Source organism: Mirounga angustirostris, unplaced genomic scaffold (genome assembly GCF_029215605.1).
Source record: "Mirounga angustirostris isolate CCGP_5_RB_7025 unplaced genomic scaffold, mMirAng1.0.hap1 SCAF_2, whole genome shotgun sequence".
Classification (NCBI taxonomy): domain Eukaryota; kingdom Metazoa; phylum Chordata; class Mammalia; order Carnivora; family Phocidae; genus Mirounga; species Mirounga angustirostris.
Genome location: NW_026991710.1, coordinates 126,791,560 through 126,807,263, shown reverse-complemented (window position 1 = coordinate 126,807,263; position 15,704 = coordinate 126,791,560). Strand labels below are relative to the sequence as shown.

At 36.3% G+C, this 15,704-nt stretch overlaps 1 protein-coding gene across 5 annotated transcripts in view; it reads left to right on the top strand.

The window, feature by feature from the left end:
* The window catches only part of LRBA (LPS responsive beige-like anchor protein), an 841,444-nt gene that overhangs the window by 204,704 nt on the left and 621,036 nt on the right, over positions 1-15,704 (top strand). For 4 of the 5 annotated variants that reach the window (XM_064585149.1, XM_064585150.1, XM_064585151.1 and 1 more), the window contains 3 exons: positions 3,497-3,576; positions 4,898-4,960; positions 13,981-14,078. In XM_064585149.1, the coding sequence (XP_064441219.1) occupies positions 3,497-3,576; positions 4,898-4,960; positions 13,981-14,078 (241 nt within the window). The remainder of the gene's footprint in view (positions 1-3,496; positions 3,577-4,897; positions 4,961-13,980; positions 14,079-15,704) is intronic. The other variant, XM_064585152.1, reaches the window with a different exon arrangement.

The window sequence follows — 15,704 nt, the reverse complement described above, 5'->3', positions numbered from 1 at the left end:
GGAAAGTCTCATACTTGAAGTGAGAGAGCTGGACAAAGTTTGTGATGCTATTGTAATTTTGTAACCGATTCTTTGTCTAGGAATTGTCATGTGGAACAAATTTTAAGCAATTTTCTTCCTATTTTAATTGATCTATTTAAGGTCATGGTGGTCTTGTGCTTTGGTGGTCTAAGAACTAGCTATAAATAGTGATTAGTGGAGGGAAAATTGCAGAAAATATGAAGCAAACAGGTACCTAACTTCAGGATCTTACAACAGTGGGTGTTTGGTTTCAGAAGCTTTCTACTTGGGGATTATTTGTTTGAGACATGAAAATTGTCTTTAATGTGAGCCATGTGTGACCAGGGACTTTTTTAAGAAGGGGAGGAGATGGCAGAGGTAGTCAACACAATGTTTCCTTTCTAAATGAACCAAATGATGTTGAGGTGTACTTTAAAAAAATTTTTTATTAGCTTATACAAGAGTAATGGAAGCTTTTTTGTTTTTTAACTAAATTCACATTTAAGTTTGGATTTTCCTTTGTAAACTGTTACGGTACTAACATTCTCAGAGTCTTTCAAAACAAAATATAAGTGCATATTATTATTGAATACAAATTTTATTACCTCATTTTTATATTTTGGAATTCATCTAACCTTTATCAAAAATAAACTCCTTCATTGTAGTTTCAAAGTAACCCATTTTGTATATTTGGAGCACTGTATGTACTATTGTATGTGAGACTGAATGTCTTTCTAGAGGCATAAAACTCTTTAAATTGAAGAATAATTGACAAACAGTTATTAGTATCAACATAGTGATTTGATATTTATATACATTATGAAATGGTCACCTCAATAAGTCTAGTTACCATCTGTCAACATGCAAAGTTGTTGCAATATTACTGACTATATGTTCCTTACATTGTACATTAAATCCCTGTGACTTATTATTTTATAATGGGAAAATTGTACCTCTTGACCTCTTCACCTATTTTGTGCATCCTCCCATTTTCTTCCTTCCTCCCCTCTGGCAACTCTCCGTTTGTTTTCTGTATTTGTGAATCTGTTTCTCTTTTGCTTTGTTTGTTTTGTTTTTCACATTACACGAACAAGTGAGATCATATACTATTTGTCTTTTGCTGTCTGACTTACTTCACTTAGCATCATACTCTTTAGGCCCATCCATGTTGTCACAGTGAGAAGTCTTCACTCTTTTTTTATGGCTGAATAATATTCCTGTGTGCGTGCGTGTGTGTGTGTGTGTGTACACACACATACATGCACCACATCTTTATCGATGTATCTGTCGATAGACATTTAGGTTACTTCCGTATCTTCACTATGGTAAATAATGCTCTGCTTAACATGGGGATGCATATATGTTTTTTTTTTTTAAAGATTTTATTTATTTATTTGAGAGAGAGAGCATGAGCAGGGGGAAGAGACAGAGGGAGAGGGAGAAACAGACTCCCTGGTGAGCAGGGAGCCCGATGCGGGACTCGATCTCAAGACCCTGAGATCATGACCTGAGCTGAAGGCAGATGCTTAACCGACTGAGCCACCCAGGCGTCCCTGCATATATGTTTTTGAATTAATGTTTTTGTTTTCTTTGGATAAATACCTAGAAGTGGAATTGTGGGATTGTATGGCAATTCTATTTTTAATTTTTTGAGGAGTCTCCATACTGTTTTCTATAGTGGCTGCACCATTTTACATTCCCATCAGCAGTGCATGAAAATTTCTTTTCTCTACATTCACACTACTACTAAATACTTTTTGTCTTTTTGATTTTAGCCATTCTGGCAGGTGTGAGGTGAAATCTCATTATTGCTTTGATTTGCATTTCACAGATGGTAGTGATGTTGGGCATCTTTTCATGTGCCTGTTGGCCATCTGTATTGTCTTAGAGATTTTTCTTGTTTCTTGAGGTAGGCCTGTTTTGATGTAAACTTCCCTATTGGATCTGGTTTTGCTGTGTTTCATAGATTTTGGAACATTGTGTTTTCATTTTCATTTGTCTCAAGGTATTTTTTAATACCCTCTTTTATTTCCTTATTGTCCTGTTGGCTTTTTAGTAACATGTTTTTTAGTCTCTGAATGTTTATGTTTTTTTCCAGTTTTATTCTTGTAATTGATTTCTAGTTTCGTATCATTATGGTTGGAAAAGACACTTGATATGATTTCAGTCTTCTTAAATTTATTGAGACTTATTTTGTGGTCTGTCATGCTATTATTGTAGAGGAATGATTCATGTGCTTGAGAAGAATATATCTTCTGTTTTTGGGTGGACCATTCTGTGTATCTGTTTAGTGTATTTGTTCTAATGTGTTATTTAAACCATTGTTTTCTTACACATTTTCTGTCTGGATGATCTATCTATTGATGTAAGGGGTGTGTTAAAATCCCCTACTATTATTGTATTACTCTCAGGTTCTCGTTTTTGTCTGGTAATATTTGTTTTATATATTTAGGTGCTCCAGTGTTGGGCACATAAATATTTACAAGTGTTATACCTTCTTGTTGGTTTAATCCCTTTATCATTATGTAATGCATTTGTCTTTTGTTATACTTTTTTAAAAAGTCTACTTTGTCTGATAAAAGTATTGCCAGCTCAGCTGTCTTTTCATTTCTATTTGCATGGTGTATCTTTTCCTATCACTTCACTTTTAGTCTGTGTGTGCCTATAGAGAGTGAGTCTCTTGTTGGCAGCAGATAGAGGGTTTTGGTTTGTTTTTTTACTCATTTACATTCGAAGTTGTTACTGACAGGTACATATTTATTTATTACTATTTTGTTAATTGTCTTCTGTTACTTTTATAGTTCTTCTCTGTTTCTTTTCTTGCTCTCTTTCCTTGTGATTTGATGATTTTGTTTATTGTTCTGTTTGGATTCCTTTTTGTTTCTTGTGTACCTATTAGAGGTTTTTCTTTGTGGTTACCATGAGCTTCATATCTAACAACCTATGTATGTAGAAGCCCATTTTAAGTTGGTGATTCCTTAAGTTCAAATGCATTCTAAAAGTACTACGTTTTTACTCTCATCTCCCAATGTTTTATATTTTTGATATCATATTTTAAACTTTTTATTTAGTATATTCCTTAATTATTGTAGATATAGTTGATTTTATTACTTTTGTCTTTCAGTCTTTATACTTGCTTTCCAAGTGAGTGATCCCCTACTTTTACTATATGTTTGCCTTTACCGGTGTGATTTTTTTCTTTCCTTTATTATTTCTAGTTACAGCCTTTTCTTTTTTTTTTGCCTGAAGAATTCTCTTTAATATTTCTTGTAAAGCATGTTTAGTGGTGAATAACTTCTTTAGTTTTTGCTCATCTGCGAAATTCTTTATCTTCCTTTCAATTCTAAATGATAATGTTGAGGCATATGTCTCTTTAGGTGACTCACTTTTATGTTTCTCATAAATATATGGAAAAAACTAGTAGGAAAGACAGCTTTATACTTTGCTTTGAGGTCTTTGAAACATTAAGTGTGTGTGTGTATTATTTTTTTCAAAGATGGACCACGACCTAATCAAAAAGAAATACTTTCTCTACGAGCATTCTTGTTGATGTTCATTAAGCAGTTAGTGATGAAGGTGAGTTTATACTACTTCTCCTTTAGCATATTCTGTATTTTAACTTATAATTTCACATAAGATACAATCTTGGGTTTATTTACTCTTTGTAGGGTTATTAGGGTTACACATTGGAAAATACTCTGAAAGATACTTGATTCTGTTTTTTGTTCTTTATTGCACACATGGATGTACATCATTGCAGAATTGGAGATTGATAATTGTAATATATGTTATATGAATTTCTCTAGGGGTTCAAATGGATTCATTCTTTCATTCAGTAAATATTTACTGAGTTTCTCTTAAGTACTAGGTATTATTCTTGGGAGTAGTGATACAGTAGACAACAAGACTCTTCAAGGAGGTTTCATTTTTAGTGGGCCTCTTGTACCTGACATTCAGATTTTGAGAAAAAATTACTGTGTATAAAGGTACCAGAAAGATGTATCAGCCTTTAGAAATTATTACATTTGTCCCATCTTATTCTGTTGTAGGTAAAGTAAAATTTATTATTTTTAAGGAAGGTTTTTTTGGTTTTATAAGAGAGCAATGTATAAATGTATTTTATTTTTAATATTTTTAAATATATTTATTTTAATATTTTATTATTTTCCTATGTCATTTTCTTATTTTTTAGAATTTGATATTATGTTAAGTGGGCCAAACTTTTAGTGTATCTTTTAGACTCAGATACCTTATTTCTATTTACAAAAAAACTTATAACTTGATTTTTGTGTTTTTAAATTTTTTTCTGTGTCTTTTTGTGTCCTAATTCTCTTTCTTATTGCTCTTTTCTCATTGCAGCTTTGTGTTATCATTAATAAATTGATAGGATAGGTTGAAAATTTACATACTGAGTTCATATTTAAAAATGCAGTGTTTTCCTCAGGGAACAATACTACTCAATTTTTAGTACCTGACCTTGTAACTGGTAATTTTAGAAGCTGTTCATTTACTCTCCAAATTTAATAGAAAAAAGAAATAGAAAAGCTGTCTTCTGTATTTGGTGGAGTGATAGGTGTGAATAGTACTCTTTTATGACGAATTATTGGTTTTCTTACTTCAGGATTCTATAGCTTTATTAGACAGCCTGTCATATATGGTTCTGAAAACAGGATACTTGATATCATTTCTTTGACTTCTTCTACACAGTCTTGATTATTGAGTATCTTTAGTGTTTCCCTTAATACATGTTTTAAATTTAGATTCTATATTATAGTATCTTTGTATATATAGCAGTTGACCAGGTTGATAAACATTAAGTGTATTAATTACCTTTAAAAACAACTTTTTAAAATGCATGTATAAGATACTTTAAGACACTTATGTTATGTTTTTAAAGGATTCTGGAGTAAAGGAAGATGAACTGCAGGCCATTCTTAATTACCTACTCACTATGCATGAGGTAACATTTGAAATTTATATTTTGAGATTTTATTTTTTGAAGCTGCATTATGATCTTTTTTTTTTTTTAAGATTTTATTTATTTATTTATTTGACAGAGAGAGAGAGAGACAGCGAGAGCAGGAACACAAGCAGGGGAGGGGGAGAGGGAGAAGCAGGCTTCCCGCCGAGCAGGGAGCCTGATGTGGGACTCGATCCCAGGACCCTGGGATCATGACCTGAGCCAAAGGCAGACGCCCAACGACTGAGCCACCCAGGCGCCCCATGGTCTTTGTTTTTAAAATAAAAAAGTTAAAGTGATCTTTCATTAATATAACTATAATGGAGAGTCAATGTACCTAGGAACTAAATCTTAGCAACTTTCATTTAAATACCTTTTATTACCACAAGAAGCTCTGAGAATAATCATGAAAAGTTTTAAAAAGTTTTGAAATTGGATCTCATTGAATTAATAAGAAAGTATGCCAAAAAGGGGGCGCCTAGGTGGCTCAGTTTGTTAAGCGACTGCCTTCGGCTCAGGTCATGATCTCAGGGTCCTGGGATTGAGCCCCGCATCGGGCTCCCTGCTCGGCAGGAAGCCTGCTTCTCCCTGTCCCACTCGCCCTGCTTGTGTTCCCTGTCTCGCTATCTCTCTCTCTCTGTCAAATAAATAAATAAAATCTTAAAAAAAAAAAAAGAGAGTATGCCAAAGAATACCTTCATTGTATCTCTAGGAACCTGTGTAACATATGGGAAAATAGGTTATGAAAATGACTAAAAATGATTAGATTTTTAAATTCATAAAACAATCTTCCAATTGATTTTGCATGTTCAAATACTTTTAAGTCAAACAACTTATTTATAATGGGATTTGTAATTATGTTCAACCACATAACAAAGGTTGAAAAATAGTGAAATGTTTGGGTTTTTTTTCTTTATTATTTTGCCCTGGGAGAATGTAATACACGCCAACGTAATCTAATTAAGTAATTGGATTAAGTATTTGTTAAGTAAGTAAAATTTAGAATTGATGTAATTTCATGTAAAGCACAGCATTTCAAATGTTAATTTCATTTTTGTTTATAGTTCATGCCTTGTGTTTTAATAAGTATCTGTTATAGTGTGAAATAAATGTCTTTTTAAATCATCAGTAGATGGGAGATACTGTTTTGACCTATCGCTCTTAATTGAGGTAGAAGAGTGGATTAAATTTCTTGTTTGGATCATATTTGACTCAAACCTAATGATTGTGCTTTCTTTTTCCTCTTGATTAGGGTATTTTATTTGTTGATTTCCTTTACCCAATATAATAGTTGAAGATTTTTCAACTGAACTTCCTGGTAATGTTATTGTATATGATTTTGTTTTTTATTTACTCTAACTCCCTATGGGACTGAAGTACTTTAAAAAAGAGAAACTGGAAATCATGGTGATCTTCCCTTTTCTCTTAATCGGTTAATTCAGAAATCTTTTAGGTCTTTCAAATAAACCTTTTCCCAAGCCTCAGTGCCCGAGCTCTAGATGATCTGCTTAGCTTACTGAAAATTAGATGTTCAAATAGTTGCAGTTCCAAAGCAGTGAACAGAAACTTACAGACAGGGCAATAGAGAAAACTAGCTCTTGATAGCTTCTTCCCTTGTCCTTTTTGAGTCAGTATTGCCAAGTTGGTTCTAAATATGCATACATACTGGAATATTCAACCAAGGCTGCGTAGGATTGTCTTGGATTTCAGAACTCATATATGCTTCTGTGCTGTTCTGTCAGTATTATCAAGTTATACTACATACAGTAGTATGTTGCCTCGTAAACATTTACTGATAATCTCTATCTTCAATACTGTCAACAGATAATATATGTCCTTGGTACCCAGGACCATCTGGCATGGTCCCAGACCATGTACCATGGCCATGCTCTGGCATGCCATACCATACCATGCCATGCCATGCATGTGTTAAAAATGGCCTGGGCCACATGCACATGGCATGCATAAAAATGCAGAAAAGTAGGCTGAAGAAGACTGGTGAAAGAAGGAATGAGTTGAAGCTGTTAATATGGCTGAAGGAATCATTCATGACACAGAAACAAAAATGGAAGAATTTAAGGACCAATTGCCTGCTGATGAATGCAACAAGCTAAAAGAAGAGATTTCCAAAATGAGGGAACTTCTGGCTCGAAAAGACAGTGAAACAGGAGAAAACATAAGGCAGGCAGCATCTTCCCTTCAGCAAGCATCACTGAAGCTCTTTGAAATGGCATACAAAAAGATGGCATCTGAGCGAGAAGGCTCTGGAAGTTCTGGCACTGGGGAACAAAAGGAAGATCAAAAGGAGGAAAAACAGTAATAACAATAAACTTTGGAGTTGAAATATCATGCTTGGGAGTGAAGGGACTTCCTGAGCAGAAATGGGCAAACTTCAGTCTTTTACTCTGTTTTTACGGTATTCTGTATATAAATTCCTTAATATGTAAATTTAGTGACAATTAGGTAATGATCATTTAATGAGAATTTCAACCATACAAAGTTCATAGTACTCTGTCAGTCACTTTTCAGCTGCATGTAAAGGGCAGGGGGGGAAGATGATTTATTGATCATTATTAAAACAATGTTTTGTGCTTTAGTAGCCATATTTTCAAGAGGTGAAACCATCTCTAAACATAATAATGAAGGTAGTCAGCCATAGACCTGGAATGAGATCATATGGGGATGGGATTCTATTCTAGTTAATTGAGAAGTACTATACCAGCCTGTACGTATAAGGGATTCTTCAACTGAGGCCTTGCTGTGCCATATTGTGAGGTAGGGCAGGAGTAGCTAGATCAATGGAAAAATAGCTGTTAGGTACAGTTTTAAAATAAGGTAATAGGGCTCCGTAACTTTCCTAAGGCATATTTTTCTAGCTCTCTTCTGTCCTGTGTCAGGGCACTTGTGTCCTTGTTGATTTTTTTTTTTTTTTAATCCATTCTGGGTTTTTTTCCTTTTTAAATAAATATGAAAAGCATCTTGATCTCTTGTTTTGAGGAGTGAGGCTCTGAGAAGCTTCAGGAATAGGATATGAATCATACTTCCCATTCCCTGACCTAAAGTCGTTCAGGTGGAATACATGATTTTCTAACACTGGCTCAAATACAAATTCAGGATTTAGAAGGGCTGGTATGATGAAAAAAGCATTATTACCAAGGACAGTCCATCAGGAATTGATTCTACATTTCTCCTATTTAATCCTGAGTGAGTTGCCTTGTCCTATATCCTCTGATGTAGTTCTCATTAAATGCTGAAACCTTCAGAAGCAGAAGGGTCCTTCTACCAGCTGAGCCACTTCCTACAGTGTAAAGATGACAACCCGGACTTTGAAGGAGTGGATTGTGCAATCTTTGAGTCCCCATACCCGATGACAATGGCGCTGTCTGTTCTAGTAACCATAGAGAGATGTATAACGCCCTCAACAGCTTATCTGAAAACCAGTCCCTGCTGAGGATGCCCCTCTGGGAGAACATCTGGCTCGTGGGCTCCATTTGTCTGTCCATGTCGCTCCACTTCCTCATCCTCTATGTGGAACCTTTGCCACTTATTTTCCAGATCACACCGCTGAATTTGACCCAGTGGCTGATGGTGCTGAAAATCTCCTTGCCTGTGATTCTAATGGACGAGACACTCAAGTTTGTGGCCTGCAACTACCTGAAACCTGGTAAAGAGTGTGTGCAGCCTGCCACCAAATCCTGCTCGTTCTCGGCATGCCCCGATGGGATTTCCTGGCCGTTTGTGCTGCTTATAATACCCCTGGTGATCTGGGTCTGTAGCACAGACACTAACTTTACTGATATGTTTTGGTCTTGACTGATAGTTTTACATAAAGAAGGTCTGAGAGCTTTCCCCCTAAGGTCAGGAACGCAGCAGGGATGTCCACTATCACCACTGCTATTCAACATAGTATTAGAAGTCCTAGCCACAGCAATCAGACAACAAAAAGAAATAAAAGACATCCGAATCAGCAAAGAAGAAGTCAAACTCTCACTCTTTGTAGATGATATGATACTTTATGTGGAAAACCCAAAAGACTCCACCCCAAAACTGCTAGAACTCATACAGGAATTCAGTAAAGTGGCAGGATATAAAATCAATGCAAAGAAATCCATGGCATTCCTATACATCAACAAGACAGAAGAAAGAGAAATTAAGGAGTCGATCCCATTTACAATTGCACCCAAAACTGTAAGATGCTTAGGAATAAATCTAACCAAAGAGGCAATGAACCTGTACTCAGAAAACTATAAAATAATCATGAAAGAAATTGAGGAAGACAAAAAGAAATGGAAAAACGTGCCATGCTCGTGGATTGGAAGAACAAATATTGTGAAGATGTCAATGCTACCTAGAGCAATCTACACATTCAATGCAATCTCCATCAAAATACCATCCACTTTTTTCAAAGAAATGGAACAAATAATCCTAAAATTTGTGTGGAACCAGAAAAGACCCTGAATAGCCAGAGAAGTGTTGAAAAAGAAAAGCAAAGCTGGCGGCCTCACAATTCCAGACTTCCAGCTCTACTACAAAGCTGTCATCATCCAGACAGTATGGTACTGGCACAAAAACAGACACATAGATCAGTGGAACAGAATAGAAATCCCAGAAATGGACCCTCAACTCTATGGTCAACTAATCTTCGACAAAGCAGGAGAATGTCCAATGGAAAAAAGACAATCTCTTCAACAAATGGTGTTGGGAAAATTGGACAGCCACATGCAGAAGAATGAAACTGGATCATTTCCTTATACCACACACAAAAATAGACTCCAAATGGTTGAAAGACCTCAATGTGAAATAGGAGTCCATCAACTTCCTAAAGGAGAACACAGGCAGCAACCTCTTCGACCTCAGCTGCAGCAACTTCTTCCTAGAAACATCGCCAAAGACAAGGGAAGCAAGGGCAAAAATGAACTATTGGGACTTCATCAAGATAAAAAGCTTTTGCACAGCAAAGGAAACAGTTAACAAAACCAAAAGACAACCGACAGAATGGGAGAAGATATTTGCAAATGACATATCAGATAAAGGGCTAGTATCCAAAATCTATAAAGAACTCATCAAACTCAACACCCAAAGAACAAAGAATCCAATCAAGAAATGGGCAGAAGACATGAACAGACATTTTTCCAAAGAAGACATCCAAATGGCCAACAGACACATGAAGAAGTGCTCAATATCTCTCGGCATCAGGGAAATCCAAATCAAAACCTCAATGAGATACCACCTCACACCAGTCAGAATGGCTAAAATTAACAAGTCAGGAAACGACAGATGTTGGCGGGGATGCGGAGAAAGGGGAACCCTCCTCCACTGTTGGTGGGAATGCAAACTGGTGCAGCCACTCTGGAAAACTGTATGGAGGTTCCTCAAAAAGTTGAAAATAGAGCTACCATATGATCCAGCAATTGCACTACTGGGTATTTACCCCAAAGATACAAAAGTAGGGATCCGAAGGGGTACGTGCACCCCGATGTTTATAGCAGCAATGTCCACAATAGCCAAACTGTGGAAAGAGCCAAGATGTCCATCGACAGATGAATGGATAAAGAAGATGTGGTATATATATACAATGGAATATTATGCAGCCATCGAAAGGAATGAGATCTTGCCATTTGCAACGACGTGGATGGAACTGGAGGGTATTATGTTGAGTGAAATAAGTCAAACAGAGAAAGACATGTATCATATGATCTCACTGATATGAGGAATTCTTAATCGCAGGAAACAAACGGAGGGTTGCTGGAGTGGGGGGTGGGGTGGGAGGGATGGGGGGACTGGGTGATAGACACTGGGGAGGATATGTGCTCTGGTAAGCGCTGTGAATTGTGCAAGACTGTTGAATCTCAGATCTGTACCTCTGAAACAAATAATGCAATATATGTTAAGAAAAAAAAAGAAGAAGAAGGTAGCGGGAGGGGAAGAATGAAGCGGGGGAAATCGGAGGGGTAGACGAACCATGAGAGACGATGGACTCTGAAAAACAAACAGGGTTCTAGAGGGGAGGGGGGTGGGAGGATGGGTTAGCCTGGTGGTGGGTATTGAGGAGGGCACATTCTGCATGGAGCACTGGGTGTTGTGCACAAACAATGAATCATGGAACACGTCATCTAAAACTAATGTTGTAATGTATGGGGATTAACATAAGAATAAAAAAATTAAAAAAAAAAAGATAAAAAGCTTTTGCACAGCAAAAGAAACAGTCAACAAAACCAAAAGACAACCGACAGAATGGGAGAAGATATTTGCAAATGACCTATCAGATAAAGGGCTAGTATCCAAAATCTATAAAGAACTTATCAAACTCAACACCCAAATGAGTCCCCAAATGGGGCACCCCAAATGGGGTCTCCTTTGTGTGAATTCTCTGTTGCTTGGTGAGACAGGAGCTATCCCTGAAAGCTTTGCCACACTGATTACACTCATAGGGCTTCTCACCTGTATGAGTCCTTTGGTGCCGGATGAGGCCAGCAAATGAGTCACCATGCAGCAGCACTTACGGTAGCAGCGCCAACGTAATAGCCAATGGCCAGATAACAGAAAAAGAGCCCTCCGCTGATCAGGGGTTCCTTCGGGTTCCGGGGTGGTTTATTCATGATGTCCAGATCGGGAGGGTTGAACCCCAGGGCAGTGGCGGGCAGGCTGTCTGTCACCAGATTGACCCAGAGCAGCTGGGCAGGAATTAAAGCCTCAGGAAATCCAAGGGCTGCTGTCAGGAAGATACAGACAACTTCCCCCACATTCGACGAGATGAGGTAGCGGATAAATTGCTTCATATTGTTGTAGATGGTCCGCCCCTCCTCCACTGCAGCCACGATGGTGGAGAAGTTGTCCTCAGCCAGGACCATCTCATACGCCGTTTTAGCCACTGCCGTGCCGGAGCCCATGCCCAACGCTTGCCATTGAGTATGCCATGCCTGCCAGCCTGCAGACATGGCTGCAATTACTATAAAAAATGCACACTATTTGTAACCTCCACTGCTGACTTTGAGAAAAAGATGTTTTAGGGTGTTCCTCTTTCCCTCTCCCACGTGAAGAAATAGCAAGTTCTCAGATTAATAAAGAATATATTAAAACATTTTACATTCTTTCCACAACTGCATAAAAAAAGGCAGCCTGAATACTTACAAGGAATAACGAGCTTCCTGCATTTTCAAAAATTAATTCTAATCAGAAAAAACATTTTCGAGAATACCTTTACAAGCTAACGTCCTAACAATGAAAGATCAACCTGTCTCACAGACCAAGTGTCTGCCCACCGTTTGAGATCAACATTAAAGGGAGCGATTCGTGTGTCTTTCATTATTTTACTTCCGGATATTTAAAATAGTTACATGAGTGGAAGCATATTTTATTTTTTGACCACCAAAATAAACTCTTTCAGCCTGACACTTTGAAGGTAGAGTATAAAAAGTAATAGAAAAAGCAGAACTGCATTATAAATGTTTTTGGTTCGAAATTTTATTTGAAATCTTTTTTTTTTTGAAATCTTAACGTTCCTTGCCTAGACAAAAACGTGAAACGAACGAGACAAAACACTATCTAACAGATACACTGAGCCTATATTTAGATCAAAAATATTTTTTACTGATGAACATTATTAAAAAATCTTCAAAAATGTAGCATAAAGGTTCAAGTCCTGGGATACTGAATTTACAATGCCAAGATCACGGGTGCCATGGAAATTCTCACACACACGCTCTAACAGCCAGAAGCAAGGACTACTCTGAGGGAGGCTGTCTTTCTGAAGAAGTGACAGCTACCAAGGTGTTCAGAGTAATAAAAGAGCACATTATACAGGGAATTAATTCAGTGAACAGTAATCCACCCTGATGTCTCATGGAACATCATACGCTTTAGTTTCATCTTGAAAATGCATAGGTTTCTTCAAGAAAATATAAAGATGGCAATAATCGGTTACTGCAACTTCATTTTATTTTCCTTTCTCCATCAAGTTTAAGTAAGAACAAAATTAGGAAGGACCACTCATATATTCTGTGACTTGTGGTAGTTTTCAAATGAAAAAATAAAAAGGCAAGATGTCACATGAAATTTCTCTAATCTACAAAGCCAGTTGGTATTTTATGAAAAGGCTTGTGTTTTGATAAAAAGTTAAGAATGTCTTTCCTACCGCTGGTACGGAATGTGGGTGACGAGACCGACAAGTACCAAGCTCTTATCTGCTACAGTGGTACACACTGAAGTACTCAGCAAATTATTTCTTAGTCACAGTAATTTTTTTTTTATTTGAGAGAATAGCTTGTAAGAAAAAAATTAATAAACTTGGGAGCCTTCATCCATAGCACTATTTTAAAAGGATTTTGTAGTTTCAACAATATTTCCACTTGTCCATACCTAAGCCCTCACTTGTACCAGTGAAATAGAAGTTTTCCCTTTGGAAACACCTAAAAAAGCCTTTTAATTACAACTTAAACAAAATAGAAAACAAAACAAAACAGCAGCCCAAAGGCCATGAGCTTGGTCACGTACCATGGACCATCTCCTCTGTACCAGGGCATCCTGGCCATTTTATTTTGCAAATAAAATCTTTAAAAAAAATAAATAAATAAATTGGGAAATGATACATACGTTGTCTCCCAACACTGCCATCAGATTGCCAACATTGATTACCTTATGAAAGGCTTTGATATGTTTTGCTATAAAAAAAGAAAACTTAGTTTCCCCTTTCCTCAATTTCTTGATGTATAAACCTCTGTCTAAAAAAAACCTGTTACGTTAGATGTAGTAGATCTATAGGATATGTTTCAGGAAATCTTGATACTCTATACTATAAGAAGGATTATGTTTCTTTGATTAAGACATTTGACTATTTGGTGATGTGTATTTCGAGTTAAACAGATGAATATGTGTGTGTAAAGAACGAGCTTGTTAAAAACTATATATTGCTCATATGTCTATTTATTATTTTAAGTTACAATTTTTTTTCATTTCGGAAGTATTCAGTGTTCAAAAAGTTCTTTTTTCCATATTTAAAAAAATTTCTATTTTGATTTTAGGATGACAATCTAATGGATGTCCTACAACTTCTTGTTGCATTAATGTCAGAACATCCTAACTCTATGATTCCTGCTTTTGACCAAAGGAATGGATTACGGTAAGAGCTGTATATCAGGGATTTAAGTATATTTAAATTATAAGAGTTTAGTTTGGAAGTGATAGAAGATTCTTAAATATGGGACATACTACTGGATCATATATTATAAATGAATTAAGGTATAAGACCCATTAATTTCATGTGTTATGTTTTTTGAAGAAATTTTAATTATAGAGGATGTGTTACTATTTAATTTGTAAAGACAGATCAGGCAAATCAGGTTAGTATTTTGTATGGTTAGTGCTGTTACACAGGTATTATAGGACTGAATTCTTTAGCAGAGTTATTTTTAGGTCCTAGGACAGTAGTACTCATTTGCACTGCAAGAAAAGATCTCTCTGCTCCCTTTTAAACACTGCTACCTTCATCCCTAATCCCAAATCATCATTGTATTAGTCTACGTGAGCTTCCATAACAAAATATCATAGACTGGGTTGCCCAAACAACAGAAATTTGTTTTCTTAGAGTTTTATTTTTTTTGAAATATACCCTGAGAAACTAAGTCTTCTCATTGTGTTTAGACTATTTACGGCTAATGTAACTATTGATAAGGCTTTATTTTCACCTAGCATTTTATTATTTATTTGTCCCAGTGTAATTTTTTCCCTCCTTTTCTCTTTTCCTGTGTTCTTTGTATTTGAATTCCTTTAGTATTCTTTTAAAATTAATCTATTTGGTTTTATATCTTTCTCTGCGTAAATTTTTTTTAGTAGTTGCACAGAGATTTCATAGTCTACTTTAATATTTTACCTCTTCAAATAAAATATAGAACCATTTCTTTTTTTTTTTTTAAATGTTTTATTTATTTATTCATGAGAGTCAGAGAGAGAGAGAGAGAGAGGCAGAGGCAGAGGGAGAAGCAGGCTCCCCACCTAGCAGGGAGCCCAATGCGGGACTCGATCCAGGACCCTGGGATCATGACCTGAGCCGAAGGCAGACGCTTAACCATCTGAGCCACCCAGGCGCCCAATATAGAACCATTTCAACTATTTATCCCTTTAACCGCCATTGTTTGTTACTACATCTAATATATCACAAGTCTCTCTAGACAATGATACAATTTTTAGTTTCACTTGTTATATGTATTTTAAGAATTTAAGGGAAGAAAAATCCCTGTTTACATTTTTCCAGATAGTTATAACTTCTTTTATTCTTTTCTTCCATTCTGGAAGAACTCTATTCACATTTGTTGTTGAGCAGTTTTCTTGGAAATGAATTTTTAAATTATTTTTCCTGAATATAATTTTTAAAAAGATTTATTTATTTATTTATTTTAGAGAGTGCGAGTGGGGGGAGGGTCAAAGAAAGAGGGAGAGAGAATCTCAAGCAGACACCCTGCTGAGCGTGGAGTCGGAAGCAGGGCTCCATCTCATGACCTGAGATCATAACCTGAGCTGAAACCAAGACACTCATCTGGACCACCCGGGCGCCCCTCTGAATATAATTTTATCTGGCCTTCATCACGCAAGGTTATTTTTGCTGCATATAGAATTCTGTGTAGAATTCTACTGTTTTCTTTTAGTACTTCAAAATATTTTTCCATTGTTTGCTGGTACCCATGGTTTCGAATGAGAAATATATCGTTATTTAAATCTTTGCTAAATAAAATGTACTACACTTTTGTAC